General features: G+C 45.1%; 1 protein-coding gene across 3 annotated transcripts; it reads left to right on the top strand.

The window, feature by feature from the left end:
- Nucleotides 1-2,186: 2,186 nt before the first annotated feature.
- LOC132071334 (zona pellucida sperm-binding protein 2-like) lies at nt 2,187-19,264 on the top strand. 3 transcript variants are annotated; one of them, XM_059468895.1, is made up of 23 exons: nt 2,187-2,367; nt 2,469-2,527; nt 2,664-2,756; nt 4,383-4,510; nt 5,868-6,014; nt 7,014-7,085; nt 8,439-8,606; nt 8,699-8,795; nt 9,643-9,860; nt 11,220-11,373; nt 12,223-12,431; nt 13,623-13,740; nt 14,596-14,801; nt 15,438-15,555; nt 15,632-15,798; nt 15,923-16,023; nt 16,115-16,236; nt 16,355-16,405; nt 16,500-16,683; nt 16,765-16,888; nt 17,950-18,046; nt 18,230-18,331; nt 18,851-19,264. In XM_059468895.1, the coding sequence occupies exons 1-22, from the start codon at nt 2,339-2,341 to the stop codon at nt 18,310-18,312; spliced, it is 2,745 nt and encodes a 914-aa protein (XP_059324878.1). In that variant the 5' UTR covers nt 2,187-2,338; the 3' UTR covers nt 18,313-18,331; nt 18,851-19,264. The 3 variants fall into 3 exon arrangements, with proteins under 3 accessions (XP_059324878.1, XP_059324877.1, XP_059324876.1); XM_059468894.1 differs by having other exon boundaries at nt 14,599-14,801; nt 16,500-16,888; XM_059468893.1 differs by having other exon boundaries at nt 16,500-16,888.
- Nucleotides 19,265-20,889: the final 1,625 nt, after the last annotated feature.

The raw sequence follows: 20,889 nt of genomic DNA, 5'->3' as shown, positions 1-20,889 counted from the left end.
GGGGATTTCAGTGCCACAGAAAAACAGACACAAACACCGTGACTCAAAGGGCTGGAGCCTTTTCCACCGCTGAAAGCAAGCCTCACTGGGAGAGGTGCTGCTCCAAGTGGCTGGTTTTAAACCTTCTAACACATTATATAATACAAAGCCCAGGTCCAGACCCATGCAGGAAAAAAAAGAGAAACCAAAACATTACATTCAAACAGTACCTTTCAGCTCAAAAGAACCCAAGCCATGAATCATTTTATCCACCGCAGAATGCCATCACTTCGAAGCTGAAATGGAGCAGCTGTTTATTACCCTGCAAGAACATTAAGATGGGTGCTCCTGTGCAGCCAAAACAGAGAGGAAAACTGAGTAGACAAATAAAACAACCTGGAACACATAGGCCTATCCTCCCTACCTTCATAATGAGTACCAGAGGAACTTTAGGGACCACGAGCAGCTGATGCTTCCAGACGCCCAGTGCTAACAATGCTTTCCACAGCACTTAAGGGATCCTTGGAAGCCAAAAGCATTTGACCTGAACATGCTTTGCTTTGCTTGGTTGACAGTGAGGCCAAGAGCTGGCTATTACACACCGACCACAATTTCTATGTCACATCCAAAGTCACTTCTGTCACACTTAGAACTAAATTAATGCCAGAAGCACAGTAATCACGATGGTCTGAGTTGTCCAAATATGCAGAAACTTGTCTCACTGCTTGTGGCAGCTAATTGCAGTTGTGTACCTGCCCTGACAGTTGACTGCTAATTAATAAATTGTGATCATGCTCTGTCTAACATGGCTCCCTCAGACCCTGACTCACAGTATCTCAGGGAGATGCTACACGTCTCTTGGAAGTGGCTTATCAAAATTGGAACTGTTTGCTATCCAAATATACTGAAGTTTTCACTCAAAATTCAAAATCTCATTGTTACACCACACTCATCACTGTGGTATCTGAGTACGGCCATTTCCAGCAGAATTCCAGCTCCAGCTGGATCCAATGAGGAGTCACTCGGACGCAGAGTAACGGGGCCAGGATCACGCAGCCAGTCCTGCCTGGGCTCATGAGAAGTTGTGGCAGAAGCTGGACTTCAGCTCCCACTGAATGAGAAAGGGTCTTGTGTCCGAAGGACATTAATTAGGAGATTACTAAAGCCCTGGGGCTCCACTCCAGAGCACTCACACAAGATGTGTGCCACTGTTCCCTGCTGCTGTGCAAAGTGAGCCTGTCTGGCAGGGCAGTGGTGGGGCACTGCTGTTACTGCACAGGTCCTCTGGGAGAGGCAGAAATCACACTGATTGCACTGTGTCCTGGGACACAGGGCCCACTGGCTTTTGTTTATCCCACAGTGGTGTGAAGTGCACAGCAAAAACAATCTGCGCTACAGCACAGCTCTGCTCATGCCTGTGAAACAAAGTAAGGTAAGAACATTTGGTCAATGGCCCAAAATGGGGGCAAAAAGGAAATTGAGCTCTGGGTTGAAATGGCTAAAATGTCAACCTAAATCTCTTGTACTCCTCACCCTGCCCTGTCTCATCCATGCCACACAAGCTGTATTTTTAGCTGTCCAAGCTTCTCGGCCTTTCTTTCCTGGGTCACTTGCAGTCTCAGAGAAACAACTCCCATTATGAGCAAAGACTTTCCCAGGCAAGATGCTTGGCCATTTACAGACCTGCACATGGTCTGACTGATACAGAGATATTGCAGCACTTCTGAAAACAAGATGTTTTCACCAAAACACTCTCTGATAATCAAACAAATCAAAGGGCAACCTAACTGGATCCACAAAAGCAAAATGTGCAGCTGCCAAAGTACTGCTGTTATCTCTGGCATGGCTGGGTCACTGAGACATTTCACAGAAACAAAAATATATTTCCTGTGTAGACCACATTAAAACACCTCTGGAGAAATGTTTCATGTGTTCTAAAGACCTGAAGCTAGAGCTACCCAACTGGCTTGTAAGGAATGAGAATACTTCCCAGGGGTTGATGGAAAGCACCAGGTCTGCTGTACTCATTACAATTAGGCTCAGCAGCAGCCTCTGACCTTGCAGATTTCTGGCAGGAGGGTGCTGTGCCCTCCCAGAGAGAGGGAGCTGCCTCCCCTGCTGGGAGTGAGCTCTGATAACGTTGGAGGGCACTGCAGGATTCCACCCAGGTGTCCTTCCACAACAGAAGCCACTGGCCTCTCCTGGTCCACACACAAGGTTTGGAGAAGACAGCACAGTCTGTGAAAGGTAACCTGCACCCCTGCTCCTGGGTCTGACCAAGTTCCACCTGCACACCTGGGTCTGCTTTACTTCACAGGGAGGAGGACTTTGCTGCCCATGCACAGGTCCCTGGGGACAGATGGAGGCTGTGGGTCACTTGCTGCACAGGTAACAAGACTTTGGTTTCCACCTCCTTAATTTTCCATTTTGATCTTTTATTTTTTTTCTCTCTGTTCTCCCTATTATTAGCTCATGTGCTTATACTGCAGGATCTGGCTGTTTTTCTTCCTGTTCTGGCTGGGACAAGGGAGGCGGATGGCTCCCCCAGGTTGGTGAAACATGATAAAAGCAGAGTGGGGAGAGAGGCAAGGATGAGAACTCAGTTATTTTGCTTGTAACACAATGTGCCTCCTCTCTGCCCTCCAGTCCTACTGACTCATCAGCTCTACATGTGCTCCCACTAGGTTTTGTGGAGAGCAGTTGCCGCTCCAGAATTTTTTGGATGAAACTGAATAAACTCTTGCTCCAGGGAAAGTTCTTCCAGCTGGAAATCTATGGTGAGTTACAAGTGGCAGCCCCGAATAGCATGAAGGCTGGGGAATCACCTAAGACATCCCAGAGTCTGTGATCTGGATGCTGCTGCCATCTATTGATAATTGGTAACTGACCCAAGGAACGTGCAGCAGATCCTTGTCACCCTGAGCCAGCCTCTCCCACCTCAATTTGGGCACTAACCCTGCAGAGGAGTAAAGTTGGTAACTACAGCCACAGCCCCTCTGCCCCGTGCTGCTACAGTGCTGGGAAAGGAGAGAGGATGGTCTGAGGAGGAAGGACTGACATTTGGCTTTCATTCTTCCCTCTGCTGAGCCCTTACACATGTCCAGCAAGGAAAACAAAGGCAACATTGCACATTGGATATGCCCTGAACAGCACAATGACAACAGCAGTGGAGGCTGGGTAGTACCCAGAAAACACACTCTCAATGAGGGCTGAGTGAGTGCTGCAGCAATTAAAGCACTTAGGAGGGTATCTTTATTTCCTTTTTATTTAGCACCACAGGGGCATTTAAATACCATGATTCAGATTGGACAAAGGGGTTCCATCTTCTGCAGAAAACAAAAACCTTCGGAACCAAAATGAAAACCAGAAAATGTTCACATCAGATTGTGAAAAGTATGTGATTTCACCCCAAATCTAATTAATTTCTCTTGAGATCAGCGCACTCTTTTCTGGGTTATGTTTTTTTTTCATTTGATTTGAAGGCAGAACTGAAAAAATTGAGTATGGAAAGGGTGTGGGCAGAAGGGATAGCATTTATGAGAGTAACTGATACTGCTGGAAAAAACAGACCAGCCTTCAGGCACAAAATGCTGTTTGTTTCTTCCAGCTCTATCAGCTGGTCTCATAAAAGCTATTCTTTCTTCTTCCAAAATTATTCCCACTTATCTCCCGAGCCTATCCTGCCTGCAGGCATCCATCTATTGAAACAACAGTTCTAGAACTGTCCAACATATAGGCATGACAGACAATTCTAGAAATTGCAGTGGCAGCTAGTTAAACCCTATCTGTTTGTACAGATTTTTGTATCTAACCCAAGACTAAAATGGCTCCTTAATCAGATTGGTTAACAAAATATGCTGTTACTAATTCTACCATCATCAAGAGCTGAGCACAGCCAGTCCCTGTCATGTCTCTTGTTGGCTCCCCCATAGGCCTCACAGCACACAGAGAGAAGCAGCAAACCTGATCAATATGTAAAAGTGCCCGCCCAAAACAGACCTGTGACCACATCCTTTGAGCAGAGTGGGCAGCAGATTATCCCACCTTGATGATTTTTAGAAACAGATGGGTTTAATAGCCCATAACTCTTTTCTAGAGACCAAAATCAGGGAGGGAGAAATGAAGGTGATGCTTCAGAGAAACTCACCTAATAGCACTTCAAAGTGGCAATGGCACAAGCTTCTGGATGCAAGGAAACAGGCATTGAAGTGCACATTATGTGTGTGAGCTTGAGTCATGCCAAGCTGTCTCATGCCAGCCCAGTGTCACCAGCTCCTTAGCAGCCATGTCACTGGAGAGCTCCCAACCCACACGAAGAGCTGTGTGAGAGGGCCTCAGCACCACTCTGCCCCAAGACTTGCCTTGAGCTTTACATCCTCCATGTCTCTCCCTTTTTCCTGCAGATCCCTACTCTGGCCCAGTTCTGCTGGATGAGCAGCTGGCCTCTCGCTGTGGCTATGTGCTGTCAGAGGACGTGTGGGGCAATCCCGTGTTCCGCGCCTCGGTGCTCGGCTGTCACGTGGCCAATGAGGTAAGGCCCAGACACGGGCTGGGAAGCAGCTCAGGCAGTACATCTTCTCCAAAAACACAAATTTGAGATAGTATATGGCATTCTAATGGCATGTTTTGAGAATACTGAACTCAAGGAACTAGTGTTGGGAGTGTAGCGTGGAAATGAATAGGCAACGGCTCTCTGCTGGGAGGTTTGTTCAGTGTGACTGACATGGGATTTCCTCTCTCCGTGGAATGACACTTATCCTAATGCTGCTGAGTAGCTGCCAGTTCTCAAGCATATCCTTGTAGCTGCTGATTTGCCAGAGAGTTTCTTGAAAGCCTCTCTGGAAAGAAGTAGGCATCTGCTTGAAAAAGCAATGTTTGCAGTGTGATTCTGGCAGATCATTTCCTGGCCTAATTTGTGTGGTAATGTGCCTGTTAACACATGCCTAGGAACGTAGATCACACATGTCTATTAGACCCAGATTTGCCTCACGTAACTTTAGCCATCTAAAAGATAATGTCTAGTCTAAACTAGTTGTTTGCTCTTCCACAATAGTCAATGGAGAGAAGCAGGCATCTCCAGAAGGTGATTCACCCCTTCCAAAAATATGTGTAAAAGTGTAGCCTGGATTTCTAATTTCTAAATGTTAGTTGAAATGAAATGTACCCAAAACCAGAACAAATCAGAGTAGAAACTTCATTGCTTGTCCATGTTTAGTCTGGTTAGTCCTGGAAGCCCCACAGAAAAAATATGGTAAAACTTTATAGGCAGAGTTAGCTAACAAGAATGGGGGTGTACAGTGTTCTGTGCAATGACCTGGATTTCCAGGCTGGAAATTTCTCTGTAAAGGTTTTGCCTTCTTCTGTAAAAAATACACATCTATGTCAGATAGAAGGACAATCCATGGCTTTGTGTGTGGCTTCTGGGGAGCTAAAGAACCAAAAGGATTTTTTTTACTGGACTTAGTCTGGTGTTAAACATTAATTTGTAGATTAGGTTTGAACTACTTAGATCAAAACAAAAGTTCCAGTACTTTCTCTATGTGGAGACACACAGAGTCACAAAGAGGAGAAACATGAATCTCACAGTAAGGTAGGTCAGGTCTGCCCTTGACCAGCTGCTCCTTTACAGTGTGGCAAGAACAGAGCTGAGATGGGGCCTGAGCCAAAGGCTGTGAGTGCTGAGGCAATGTCCCTGGCTCAGTAAGACCCTGCATACAAACCATTGCAGACAGGGTGGTATGTTGGTTGTAGGAGCTGTTACTGCAGTTCTCAAGCTGTTCTCATCACTATAAAATCTCTCAGAAACAGAACACTGGGCTGCATGGTCCCATGCAGCCACTGCTGGAACCTTCCACACCAGCTGCTGAATTGCCAGTTTTTCTTCCCAGGCAGATGAGCTGTTTTCACTGACTGTGAACATCAAAGTCTCCTCATTTTCAAGCATGAGGGCAGCTGTCACCTACACCTACCCTATGTACTGCTCCTATGCATCCTGGGCTTCAAGAGAAATTGTGTGTGAAGAAAACTACATGGAGGTAAAAACCTTCCCTCTGAAGGAGAGGCTGTTCCTGGCAGGAACATCAACCTCCACAAATTCCTGTCAGAAGTTGATTGTACCCCATGTACCAGGCAAAATAGCAACCTGCTGATATTTAGCATAGTGTGTAGCTGCAGATCTGATTAGTAACACATTTACATGCCATAAATATTTTGTATGCAGTGAAACTCAGTAAACTGTACAGATGAAGTCTGTAAACTGTACAGATGCAAGCCTCTGCAAGAAAATTAACAGAGAGGCTTAAGGCCAAGCTCTTAAGCTCATGAGAGTCCCTTTTGGTCATAAAGTGCTGCAGCAGTGAGAATGTCATCCTCATATCTGAAATAATAAAACCTAGAGTTTGCAGAGCTGCATCTCTGCTGAATCACACAACTCACAGGACATGATTGTGAGACAGGAGCTGCCTCCTGTCCTGTGATGCAATTGGGCTGCTCAGCCTGCTGCCATCACCTACACACCAGTGTAGAAATGAGGCAGCAAACAATCCAAATTTCATTGCTTTCTGTGCACGCCTGCAACAGGCAGGAGAAAGAAAACATATTTCTCCTGTCAGAACTCAAGGCTGTGCAGTCATGTCTGGGTTGCAACACAATTAAACCATGGTACAGGTGTCTTCTGACTGTCCTGTTTCCTTGCCTCACTCTGCAGCACGTGTGGGAAGGATTTACACCACAGCACCTACCTTAGGTACTGGGGATCCTGCATTTTCAGGTGTTCAGCCTGCATGGGAAGAGAGAACCAGTCCTCTAAATGCCAATAACCTGCTTTCCTACACCTCCAGTGGAGAGACCCAGGCCAACTTACTTTCATTTCAAGGCCACAAAATTACTGCCATCAAGAACTGCCATGCAAACACTTTAATTGCCTCTAATGAATGCAAACTGCTAAATCCTGAGAGATACTATTCCCCATGCCTGTAATAATACTGAAGATCTGTTTGCTCCCATTACTCCCAAAGAATCTCCTGTGTCCCCAGGTGTCAGTGAAGACTGATGTCCCAGCAGTTTCAAATGACTACACTGTAGCATGGATGTCAGCACTGCCAGAGGTATGAAGGGGAGTTTTTCCTAACAGTTCTAGCCTGCCTCTTCTCTCTGCTCCTATGAGTCATTCTTGGGGCATAGCTCCATCTCCGACAAAAAAAGGGAGATGACAAATTTGCCGTCAAGTACTGAAAACCTCTCAAGTATTTTTAGACCTCTAGACTGCAAAAAAGACATTTAGGTGGGAGAACAGTCATACACTTGTTCCATTAGTGGAAACTGAGCTCAAGACAAACAAAGGTAGGTGGTTCTTCACACAATGGGTAATGAAACTGTCAAACTCACCACCAAAAGATGTTGTGGCTGCTAAAACCTTACTTGATCCCAAGGAAAGTCTGGAAAAGTTGACTGAAGAGAAATCCAATAAGACACACAAAATACAAAGAAGGTACAGATAGCTCAGGAGTCTCTGAGATGAAAAATATTTGAGGCTGGAAAGAATGAGTGGGAAATGATGACAGGAGCATCTATCTTATGAGGAAAAGCTGAGGGAGTTGGGCCTGTTTAGACTGGGAAAGAGTAGGAGAGAATCTTAGCACACAAGTATCTAAAGGAAGGGCATCAAGAGGATGGAGACAGGTTCTCCTCAGTGGTGCCCAGCAGCAGGACGAGATCAGACAGAAACTGATCCACTGGAAGTTCCACCTGAATGCGAGGAAGAATTCAGATTGCCCAGAGAAGGTGTGGAGTCTCATCTGGAGAAATTCAAAAGCTGCCTGGACACAATCCTGAGTACCATGCTCATGGGGAACCTGCTTAAGCCAGGAGGTTGGACTAGATGGCCTCCAGTGGCTCCTTCCAACCTTAACCATTCTGTGATTCTGTCAAATATAAATGCTTGTCCCATGTTTCTCATGTCTTACTTGCTCCTGATGCCCATTTTCCTTTTGACTGTGCTCCCATGTGCCCATCACAGTGGGCAGTGCAGGGGACTCTGTTCTAGGCCAGTACAGCCATTGCTCTCTCCTTATCTTTGACACAGTATGGCTACACACTATAAATGGTAGTCTGACATTTGGCCTCTGGACTGCTCCAGCAATCAACAGACATGGGGACAATCAGTTTCTTAACAGCACAGATATTTTGTCCACAGTGGATTTTTTCAAGGCCACCTGTCTACATTTCTTCCAGGGATGCCAGAAGAGTATCTCTAAAGATGCCTTAAAGAGCTATAGAATTCCTCATCTTTACATATTCATATATATACACATATATATCTCAAGGGTATTTCTTGCCTGAGATGAGCTCCTAGTATCATTCCAGTTACTTTCACTTCTAACAGGGAAACTGCCACCACAGTATCACTACTCAGCTTTTTAAGAGACACAGAACTGATATAGATCATCTCTCTCTTGCAGACTCAAAATGTTGCATACCAGCAATGGCAACTGATGTTTGTTTCTCCATCAGGGAGAAAGAGAATAACAGTAAGTGATGCAGTAAAACTGGGCTACAGCTTCAATAACAGCCTGTCCCGGGTGTACCTGCGAGCGCCCTACCACAGCAACGAGTCTGATGTCAGCGTGGTGAGTTGTTGGTCCCAGCCAGACACAAAGCTCTGCTGTTCCCACTGCCTCTCCAGAACATCAGCTCTCTTTTTCTGCCTGGGCTCAAACAGGTCAGTGGTGTAACTATGAACATGATCACTTCCACTTCCATGTACAGGCAGCGGTGGCTGCTTTTGCTGATTGACACAACTGTCTCCTGTCCTGTTGGTAAGGATCTCTTCCTTGTTCACTAAAAATAACCACTGAAAGAGGTAGCAGAAAACACAGTCTTCCCATTCTCACTAAGAGAAGAGGTTTACAAGCTTCTCTCAGAACAACATGAGCTAAGAGTCTGTGGCTTTGGTCCTGGACAAACACAGTCCCTGCTGTGACACTACATTACTTGTGTTCCCAGTCCAGTGTCATGTCTCTGGTTTCTCAAATCCCCACATTAGATGCAGGGAACTGGAAACAAGAAAAACTGCTATAGAAGAGCCAGGGAGCCTCCCCTGGACTAATCCCACAGCCTTGGCTCCTCTTTTTCATACCATTCCATGCAAGGCATGCAGCTCTGCATCCTTGAAACTCACGTAATCCTTTTCTCTGGAGAGGCAGGACTGGCCTGGCTTTTCGCAGAAACGTGGTGGCTGCACCTGGCTCTCACAGCCATTTATAATCTCACAGAGATCATTAATGTGAACAAGTGGTGAGGAAGCATGAGGTTTTAAGTTGATGAGACCTTGAAGCCAATATTTCAAGAAGGTGCAAACAGGTTGCTCTGTGCCCTCTTTCTTCTGCCAGTAAGCCCTGGAAGAACAGAGCAGGTAGCTGGGACCATAGCTGCCAGTTCTTCTGAATAAATTAATGATTCACCTGAAACTGGTGATTCAGGTCTGCTTCGAGTGCCAGGGTCTCTGTGACAAAATAGCCATCCTTTGGCTAATGTCCTACAAGGTGTTGCATCAGTGACAGCTGTACAGATATCCTGGTGAAATGGAATCAGGGAAAGGCAGAGACAGGACTGAGTGGTAACTCCAATTGCCCCCTCTCTGGAACTGTCTATCTAACTCCACAGATGGCATCAGCTTCACCAATACCACACTAACATGGACTGTGCCAAGAGTTATCCCCACACTAGTGGTCCAGGAATCCACCTTCCTGTCTAAAAGCATTGTAATGGGAGTGGATGATCAAGTCATAGTGAATCCAGAGGAGATGAACTACTTACTGGAGTACAACGAGACACACATCAGAATAACCATCCCTACTGGAGCAGAAGGGGGCAAGCTAGAGGTTAGTACAAACCTGTCACACACAAATACATTTGAGGGCCTGTACTACAGATGTGTCAAATCACGATAAATCCAAATACTGATTGACTGCTGCTTAAAATTTGCAGATACAATAAATTTGAAGAGCTAGATTCTTCTCTGTGTTTTGAAAGCACTTACTCAGAAACTGGGAATTTATAATGACAAAACATGGTCAAAACAAGAGTCTGCCTTTTGTTAATAATCTATAAGGCATACTAATACATTAAGAGTGAAGGGATCTCTGGACATTGGAATTTAATTGTCTAATGTTGCTCAATAATGAAACTAGTCCTGGTAAACTTCTGGTCTGGTTCAATGAGTAATTTCCCTGTCAATTTCCAAGACAGAATGATTTAGCAAGGGACATGTTCTCTGCATGTTGTTGGGGTGCAGTCACCTGCTTTGAACACAATTTATTCCTCACCAATACATAATTTACAGATACAGAGGCAATGTCAAAAGGAATGCTCCATAGAATAGACTAGTTTGGGCTGGAGAGCACTTTACAATTTACTCCAGACTCCACTGCCATGGGCAGACACATCCTTCAGTACATCAGGTTGCTCAAAACTCCACCCAACTTGAACACCTAGAAAGGAATTGGCAATATTCCTACAAGATGGAATTGGTGTGATTTTTACTTATCCTCTTCAGGAGTTCTATTGTCATTACATTGCAAGGGTTCCATATTGCCAGAGTTCCATACCTCCTTGATGTTTCTTGCAGGCAGCTCCTCCAGGCACTGACTCTTCCTTGCCCTCACAGCAGCCACTGACTCCAGTTCCCCTCAGCCACCCAATCCACTCTTTTATAACACTCTGCTGACTGGCTGCAGCTGCGGCCTGTTAACATCAGGCCTGCTCCTAGCACTTAGTAATTGGCTCAGCTGCAACTCTTTAGGGGGTAAGATTACATTCTATACTTTTATATAGAATGTAATCTTTTGTAAATGTAATCTAATGTAAACTATTATATACTTTTATACCTTTATTTACTTATGTTCTATCCCCCTACAAGTTCCCTATTTGTGCAACAGACAGAACAAGGGACATGACTGGCAATCCAGGAATGGTAAAAAAAATCCCAACAAAACAAACATGGTGATGTGCTAAACTCAATGAGGACACCCCTGATACTTCCTTATTAAGGATCTCAGCAGTATCTGAGCCACACATGGACCAGACTAATGGGCCAAGCTACCAAACAAACAAGCAAAATCCATCCCAAGCTGTACTAGAATACCATTTTCTCTTCGTAGTGTGAGAATTTTAACCATATTCAGTCATCTCTTCATTAAGCCACTGAGCATTAAGACTTAATCCCACATTTTACCTCCTAGAGCTCCATATCTGGTGGTGTATATGGAGTCACTTACTGCATTGACCTGTTTCTGGAGCACACATGGATGGATGCAGATTGGCAAACCACGAAGTATACAGTCATCAAATCCATCACCACCCCTTTCATGCCACAAATGCCAACTGTTATCAACAGTAAGTCATTCCTCTCATTGACCCTTACCAATCTTCTGCTGTGCTACTCGTTGCTCCACCCAACCTGTGCCACACATCTACATTCACCAGAATGTTCTCAACTCCCACTTACAATTTTCTAGGCAAAGTCAAGATTCAAGTACTATAGTAAAGCAAACAAACAAACAAACAAAAAATGAGCAAAAACCCTTTAGGCTTAACTTATAAGTTGCTGATAAAAATGTAAACATTCCTTTCATGTTAATGCCTGGATTTTTCCAGTGAGCACTGGAATAAAGATTTCGTGATGTGCAGATGTGCAGTTATCACACTGGGAAGAACTGTCTGAGGACAGCATTCATTGACTGTATTTTCTCCCCCAGATTGCTGCATTTGATACCTTGGGAGCATACTGAAATCATTGTGCCACCCAGTGCTGCAGTCATGGTTTTTAAATTTAATGTTCCAATGCATTAAGGCACTAATGATACTTGGAATTGTCTGGATAAGTGATATAAAAAGAAAAAGAAGCCTCTTACCATACATTATGATAATTTTTTTCAAATTTTATGTGACTGAAGTAGATTCTAGATTTCTTTAAAGGTATTGCACATCATAGTGCACCTCTAGAAAGTCACTGAACCCACTTTCTATAAAGTTCTATGTATTTGTTGTTAATCCCCTGCAGCTTGAAGCAATTCTCATGTACTCAGAGTATTTCAGATCTGACTGGAACACAAACACTCATTAATCAGGGCCATTAAAGAGATGGCTGCTGGCTAAGTTTCCTGGAATTTGAATGGGAGGCCACCCCAACCGTCCTCCTTATTTGATCCACATCAGCAGTAATTTGATGCTCTCTCCCTGCAGACACTGCGCCAGAGGAAAGGCTATTTAATGTTGCACTTGGACACTTTCTTCCCGATGTCTCTCTGGTGGCAATCACAGTAGGAAATGTGCCATTTTCCCTGAGGGAAGCACAGCACCACGGCTTCAAGATTTATGAAACTCCCTTTTCTAATGGAACAAAAGCATTTATCCTGGAAGTCTCTTTTGATGATCCATATGTTCTGAGAGAGGTAGGATACAGCAGGTCACTTCAGCAGCAGAGTGGAGGAGGTGGGGCAGTCCCTTTGCAGAGCATGATCTAGCTTTTATAAGCCAACAGTTCCTTGATCATAAAGGTGTCAGTGAGTCTGAGATCATCTGAGTTAAGATCAGAGGCTTTTATGTCCCCACCTTGCTCTCCACAGATCTCCAGGAGATCAGTATCAAGTGTAATTAGATGGGATGAAATGTTACTTCCTGTAGTGCCTGTCAGCATGGCTAATGTCTGAGTGCACATCCAGCAGGAAGAGGTTTGTCAAGTCTGTATTAGATGCTGCCCTTTGAAACAGGAGTGTCTTGGAATCAATTATTGCAATGCTGGCAAACACCAGTTTCAAAAATCCAGTAACTCCTGGGCCCACTGTGTGGCTGCTGGCACAGGCCATGCCCCATGTGAGCATGCTACGGGCAGGCTCAGAGACTCTAAATGTAATTTTGCTAAGCTTCAGACCATTTGTAATCTAAATATTTGTAAAAGGTATATACTCACAGAGGGATTTCAACCTCTCATTTCAGTGGGAGGATGTGTAACTGCAAGTCCTCTACCACTCTTTCAACCAAACCACGCAAGGCTGTGATGCTGTTACAAGGAACAACATTGTGAACGCAGAGGATTTGTGCAAATAGTTTTCAGGCTGCAGTCAAACCACAGTCAAATTGCATGAAGGATCAAAGCAAGAAAAAAAAATTCCAGAAGTATTTCTTTCAGGTTGAACACTAGGTTTTGCTTTGGGAACACTTTCAGTGAAGGAAAAGAGGATGTTAAGAGAGAACTCTCACAGCATCTCCTCTAACCTTCCATGCAACCCATTATTTACTCTCCTGGTTTCAGCCCACACTCTGAGTAAAGAAGAATAAGGATTTGGACCTGGATCTCCCTCTGAGTTCTTTCACCATTGGGCTACCACAGAGGAACCACCACTGTGTTCATTTTCAATGTCTTCATTTTCTGAAAAAGGCAGAACATTTATATTTGGCTGAAAGAGCAGTTGAATCCAGGCCAGATTTCTGAATAGCTTTAGGCCAGCTGAAGCGATGCTTTTGGAGCCTGAGCTATTTGCAGGGGAGAGGAGGGTGTTGGAATAATTATTTAGTGTTGTTCAGAATATACATGCCTGCCTATTCCAAAAGCTGCTGCAGCCTTACTCTTCTCTCTCTTTCAGTATGTGAATAGAAATGAAACAAAATACACCCTCCTAGTCAACTACACCCTTAGTGTGGGTCTGGAGATGATGCTCTACTATCACTCAGCAGAGGTGGAGTGTGTGATTGCTGATATTGGTAAGCTTTCCCCTGACATTAACTGGTTTGCATCAACAGCATGGCTGTCACTGAATTCAGTGAGAGCATCAGAGAGAGGGTGAGAGCTTTGGGGAAAACCCCACCCCTCCACAGCTCATTGTTGTTAACAGCCAAGTTGCTGCTCCGCTGATGGCAGCTCTTCTGCATGCTGGCAAGACGGTCTGCCCCCGAGACACTGAGAGCAATAAAACAAGTGTGTAGAAGAAGTTGGCTTGCAAACTCTGAACAAGATGCCTCAGAACGTGAACATACATCTACTGGCAAAACTTTCAGACATTGCTACAAGTTTCAGTTTGTCCTCAAACACAATTCTGCCTCTGCATCCAGGGCAGAACTTAAATGACTCAAAAACATTGCTCTAATCTCCAAAGACAGTATTTCTATAAGGAGAAATCATCCACTAAGAGCTGTATTTACCAGGTTGCTGAAACAGTCAGGAGGTCTGTTTGGTATTTTCTCAAATTTATTAGCTTTTTGCATGCCACAAAGATGACAGTCTCCTCACTGTCCTATTTTGTCTCTGAAATAGCTCTTGGTTCAGCTCAAAGAAGGCAGATCAAAAAATGTATTTACATACATAGCTCAGCTTGCCTTACTGAAACAGGGAACAGTGCTGGAAGGAAGCTGGCAGGCCACTGCTGAAGCAGGACTCCCCATCCCACCAGATGTCATCTGGTACACCCCTGCAACACAGCCAAGCCCTGCAGACAGTGCCAGCATGCACATAACAGGCTGCTGGGGTTTCCTACCTGTGACAGAAATCCCTGCCTGGGCCAAACCTCACCATCAAACCTTCCTTCATTGCTAACTCTTCATCCCACCTTCTTCCCACAGTAGTTCCAGAAGCAGTTGGTTCCTGTGATGAAGATAACCTGTATCTGACCCTGCCCACTTTTGGCTTGCACCAGTACTGGGACCTGTACCTTGGTAACAAGCTCCTGAACCGGCACCTTGCCCTCACCAATGGGTACCTTGCAGCCACCAACTCCACACACCTGATCCTGCAAATACCTCTGTTTGCTGGGGGACTCATCTATGAGGTACAAGAGCTGTTCAGCAATGCCTTTTCTAAAGCGCATAGGACTGTTTGCTCCCAGAGTCCTGCAGTCACAGCCTGTAGTGCTGAGGTATTGCACATATTGGAAAACCTCCAGAGGGAAGGACTCTGAGACAGAGCAAGTAGGATAAGAGGCATTAGACATGGACCGTTATGGTAATGCCATGTATTGTGCAATCTGCAGTCCCCATTTGTCTCTAAAAGATATGCACCAAGTCTTCAAAAACAAACTCCTCAGTGTTTTTAGTAAGATGAGGCAAAATGTCACATCTGCACTGAGCCAGAAATAACATTTCAATATAGCTTTTATGAAAGAAGCTCTTTTAAAGGAAATTTTGCTGAAATTTTAAGACATGGCAGGGGGAAATTGATACTGTGATAATTTGAACTATTCCACAATAATCAGCCCAAATTTATCTCTGTGACAGTGACTGATAAATTCATACAAGAAAACTTGTACTTGTAGTTCTGCCCTCATGTTGCTTCAGGCTTGAGCCTTCACACTGACTTATCTCTTGTCACTTGTTAATATTCAAGTGGCACAGGCTATGGAGCAAAGCTTGGTACACGTGGATGATGTAAAAGAGATAACAGATCTCTTCCATCTCCTCCTTTGCAGGAAGTGTCCTTTCAGAAAATCAAAGCAAGGTTTGATGTTGCCCTAAGGAAAGTGAGAACTATGGAGACCTTACAGATGTTCTCCATTAGCTGCAGTTTTAATTCTTCAGCATTTATAAGTAAGTTATGCACTGATCAATCAACAAAAACGTGTGATTCTTTCTTGATCTCAAACTAACTTTCTGCCTTTCTCAGTATGCCACCCAGATGGTACCATAATGGTATCTGCCCAAATGAAGACAGTTCCTGCCATTGACATGAGTAAAACCAAGCTAAGGGACAGCTCCTGCAAGCCTAAGGAGTATAATGAAGCCCATGCCTTCTTCAAGTTCCATGTCACTACCTGTGGCACTTCTGTAAGGGTAAGTCCATGTCCAGAGCAGATACACCTGCTGGAACTCTCTGCCTCTCCTGCATTTTCTCCCTTGGTCCCCTGCCCCAGCTCCTGAGAAGAGTCAATTTACAATGAGCTTCCCATATGCACAGTTTGAAGGTGACCACATTATTTATGAGAATGAAATCTCTTATGAGAAAGAGACTCTTCCAAGACAGAGCATACCAACAATCACAAGAGATCCAGACTACAGGTAGGAGCTGCTGCTGGCTGACACTGCTCACTTCTGTACAGCTGCTGGGAAATAGATGTGAACACAACAATTGCTGTTTCTTCTATTCTAGACTAACAGTCTTGTGCTACTACCAAGCCAAAGAGACCCTAGTGCTTGGTGCCTTCTCCAGGGACCCAGCCACATCCCCTCCCTTTGGCTCTGGGACGATGTTTCCACGTTCAAATACTGCAGGTGTGCAATTCTCTTCCTCCATTTTTAAACCTCTCTAACTCTTTCAATCCTAAGTTCCCTTGTTAAGACATGCCTTACTTTTGCCTAAAGAACCTCACTAGAATTTCCTTCTCTGCAGCTTACAGGAGGGTAAGACAAGCTCTGAATGTAGTTTCAAGAGTGTCCAAAGGTAAATCTCCTGCTATGGAAATCAGATAATTTCCAAGTATGTTTTAGTTTAAATAATATTAAACAACAACAAAACCACCTGACATTTTCTCAAGATGAATCCTTCATGGAGTTCTATGGGCCCAGCACGGCAATACTCAAACAACCCATGGAGTCTGTGTTCCTTGAGGTGGAGCTGCAGGACAAGAGCCCCAGTGTTGAGTTATACCTGGAAAACTGCTGGGTAGCCTCATCTCCAGACTTCAACAGCAACCCAAGATGGAACATCACTGTGGATGGGCAAGTAGTATTAACTGTCCAATTAACTCATCAGCAAAGCCCTAATTTCTATTTATATCTGTTGTTCTTTCTCTCAAATAGGTGTGAGATTAATGGCAGGGAGTTTGCTGCAGAGTTCTGCCCGGTGCCTGTTAGCCCCCGGGTGAGACACCCTCCTCACTTTAAAAGGCTGGCAGTAAGGACCCTGGCACAGCAACTGGAACAGGTAGGATTGAGTGAAAGGCTCACCTCCAACTCGTGGACCCTATCCTAGAAGTCTGGATGATGCTCTTTGTCATGTGGTTTAGTTGGAGGTAGCAAGGAGCAGGAAGTTGGACTTGATCCATATGGATCCCTTCTAACCTGAGATATTCTGTGACTCTGTGCCTCGAGAAATAGATTTAGGCACTTCACAGACTTAATTAGGCACCTCACATTCAACTCAAATACCCTGTGTGCAGGTTTAATTCTGTTCTCTTCTTAAATCTCCTCTGCCACCTAGCTAATTTGAGATTGGACAGGCTGGACTAAACAAAAGAATGTTGTATGTAAAAATGATTTTTAAACGGTGATTCTGGCTTTGAATAAGTTCAGATTCATATCACTTCAGCTCAAAATGTCTAGAGAGAAAAATCAACTTATGTGTCCCAATATCCACACAAAGTACAGCTCTGTTGTCTCCTGTCCTAGCCAGTCATCCATCTCCTCGGGGGTCAGAGAAGCAGAGGCATGTGGGTTTGGTCTTAAAGTTTGAGATCCTGTTCCCCTCTACAGACTAAGGAGAGCAGAGAAAAACCCAGGACAGTCACCTGAGGGTGCTTTGCTCCAGCTGAGTGAACTGCCTGTCCTGATGTGTACTGATACCAGCCATGGTGTGCTCACCCTGCCTGGGCAGCTCAAGCAACTGCACTGTTATTTACTCAGCCTTTCATAGGCACCTCAACTCTTGAACTTGCTAGAAATGAACATGATGCAATTCTAGCTTGTGCTGCTTCCTAAGTGTGCAGCTGCAGCAGGCACCGGATTGAGTTTCTGTCTAGTTTTGATACTCTGCAGCACGTGAGGTTTTAACTTCTCCTGTCTCAGCCTCCGAATTACCAAACTGCCTGAGGGCTTCCTTGACACCAACTTTAAATTCAAGGCAGGTTCAGCTAGAAGGTGACACAAGGAGGTGTCCAGAGAAGAATAAGTCTAATCAGATGTAGTTTCTGCAAAAGACAAGGACAAAATAATGCTCTGCAAAGTGGGATTTGACAGGGATCAAATGGCACTTTTTCTCCTTCTCAGGTGTATGTGCACTGCTTGGTGGCAGCGTGCTCTCCTACCAACGCACAACCTGGCAGCACCTGCAGAGGACAGTGCATCTCAAGCAGGGAGAGAAAGGGTAGGTTGAAAAGGAGGAAAGAAACCATTGCGATGCACCCCTGACCTGATGTTTCTCAGAGATTTAGGAGCTCTGACTTTGGCATCTGAAATGCCTCGAGCATGGACTGTGAACGTTGATGTCAGCTTTAAGCATGTAGGTATTCTTTAAAAACTACACAAACACACTGTGTATCCTTCTCAGGCTTTCCAGGTCACCCTTCTGACAGTCTCCAGGGCTATGTACTTGCTGGACCAGTATGGATTGTTGCTCCAGATCGAAGATGACACAGAGAAACTGGATTTGGTAAGAACACCAGGCCCTGTGTACTCACCCCGACAGGTTACCATGCTTTGTGACACCAGCAATGCAGAGCCTGTCCTTGAGAACCTCAAAAATAAAAGTTCTGAGACAAGAACAGGGAATGGACGTGGTTTGCAGTCCCATGGTCTCAGCTTGAGCCCATGAGAGAGGGAAGAAGGAGAGCTCCCTGCCAAGCCAAACACAGCTGGTGTGGCTCTGGAGCAGATGCCAGCAGCAGAGCAGGGCATGCTGGACTTGGGCCATAGCAGGCAGTTTTGGAGCCAGGTATTATTTCAGCAGGTTTTCAACAGGACTGCCCCCAGTCTGAGAGAAAACAGATCCAAATTTTAGAAACAAACACTAAGGCACTAAGGCACGCTGCAATATTCCAAATGCTTTTGAATGGTTCAAATCCTCCAAAGAGCAGGGTTTCTCCTATAGCTTCATCCACCCTTGGACAACCAGAGCTGCTGAAGTTCCAGCATCACTCCTCACTTCAGCCTCTGTGTGTGTCTCCAACAGCACCTGAAGGCTCTGCTGTGTTGGCTGCTTTCCAAATGGTGCCACTGGACACAGGAGCTACTGCTTCCAGGAACCACCAGAACTATTTGCATGAAGTTTAAAGACCAGATGGTGGGACAGCACTGGAAAGTTCTTGAGTCTGCTGACAGCATCAGTAAATCTTGCAACCTGTTGCCTCTCTGACGTGACTACAGAAGAAAACTTAGCAGAAAACGACCCAAGGCTGCAAAATAACACTTTGTGTTTCTTCCAGATGCTCAAATATGGACTTGCAGATCACTAAAATTATTCCAGCCCTAATTATGGCTGCTTCTTGTCATACTTCATAAAGTAGCTGCCAATTCTCCCATCTGAATGTAAAGTGCAAATCTGAAAAGTCAAATAAAAATGCACCAGAGCAATGTAAGCACAGAACATCTGCTTGCTAATGTGCAACAGCAATCATCTGCTGTACCAACAAAGAGCCAAGCAGTCACTGCCAGTGCCCCTCCAGCATGCAACACCAGGGCACACACTTCTTTCCACTAATGCAGAGCTTTGTATCATGACATGAACCTGACCTTCCTGGAAACCTGTTAGTTCCTCATTTTCTCTCATCTGCCCCTGTATGGAAAAAGCTAACTAAATGTGAGCAGATGGATACTGTAGTATGAGCAAAAATGACACCTCTTATTTTTTGTTTCTGTGCACACAGAAAGCTTTTTTTTAATTATTATTTTTTAGAGATCAAACCTGCCACATGACCAGCTGTAATCACCCTCAGGATGTGCCTACAGTGTACCTGCAGATGTGGCAGCAGCACATGTAGATGTTCAGCAGCAGTGAGAGGGGGCAGATGGCACACTCGTGCTGATGGCACACTATGTGTGCTCTCCAGAGGGTTTCCCAGCTCCTGCAGCCCCTGCATTCCCAGCCTGGCTGGTCAGTGCACACACCTGGCCCACTTCCCAAAAGATGCAGTCCTGCCTGAGATGATTGCTGAATAAATGCCCTCTTAAGGCTGTACCTGCTGAAGGAGTAAGATCAGTGAAAAGGAACGGGAGGGTGCTGTGGCCCCAGCACCCCCAGCAGCTGCCTGGGTGCTGCTGCCTTCATCTGCTGCATGAGCAGTGCACTCTGCTGTCCACAGCCCACACTGCAGAGCCCAGCTAGTTACTGCATCTGCCAGGAGAGCACACTCCCTGTTTCTAACAACAGCAGCAAATTTATAATTTTAGGGTACCTTTCTGTTAATCTAAAAAGCAGCCCTCTAGAAATTTGTAGACTGGGATGAAGGGAACATAATAATGACCAAATGCTCCTCTCAGCACTCTCAGGCCACACAGGGGAGCATCAGGTCTGGTCTGGTGTAACTAAGGTTCACTTTGTCTTGCAGCTTTGCAGAGTATATTTACATAAACTTGTCTGCAGTAAGTGGGCTATCCCAGATCCTCCCCTTTTGCCCGGAAAACCAGGAAGAGGTACAGGAGCATTCCATACCCTTCCCCCACCACCTGACAGATGAGGAGACTTTTCCACATACACTGGGAGGGAGATGGAAAAGAAGAGACAGATGTGCATACCCATTTCAACAGGGATTTCAGGTTTCCCCCTTCCCAAAGACAAGCCAGAGCAATTCCAATTCTTGGTCTCTTTCTCCCACCTTGGTAGCTGTTCATGGTGTAGATGATGATTTTCACACCAAAGCTCATGGTGGTTTTGGGTTAGGCATTCCTTGTTTGCCTTTGAGGGTGTCTTTCCCAAGGTATGATTCAGCCATGCTATTGCACGGGTGTACTGCTCTGCAACTCCATTCTCCTGGGATTATTCCTACCTCTCAGGTGTTGCAGAGGGAACTTCAGCACCTAACTCCTGTCCTAGATTGCATTTTCAGGCCTGTTGGCTTAAATGGTTCCTTGGATTAGCTTTCAGGAAGCACTCTGGACACACCACTGTAGTTGAACAAGCCTTCATTATTCAGCCAAAGTGGAGAAAAGGAATTGGGAGAGAAGTTATTTTTAATGCACAGACAGATGCTTTAAAAATAACTGAGTCCCCAT

The sequence above is a fragment of the Ammospiza nelsoni genome, chromosome 3 (genome assembly GCF_027579445.1).
Source record: "Ammospiza nelsoni isolate bAmmNel1 chromosome 3, bAmmNel1.pri, whole genome shotgun sequence".
NCBI lineage: Eukaryota > Metazoa > Chordata > Aves > Passeriformes > Passerellidae > Ammospiza > Ammospiza nelsoni.
The sequence above is the reverse complement of the archived record's forward strand: the minus strand, read 5'-3'. Positions and strand labels throughout refer to the sequence as shown.

Bases quoted from the DNA above. Each gene is read 5' to 3' on its own strand.
- LOC132071334 (XM_059468893.1), top strand. From the start codon at position 2,339: ATGGAGGCTGTGGGTCACTTGCTGCACAG. The intron at 2,368-2,468 runs GTAACAAGACTT...CTTATACTGCAG, and splicing joins GTGGGTCACTTGCTGCACAG to GATCTGGCTGTTTTTCTTCC. The intron at 6,015-7,013 runs GTAAAAACCTTC...CTGTGTCCCCAG, and splicing joins GTGAAGAAAACTACATGGAG to GTGTCAGTGAAGACTGATGT.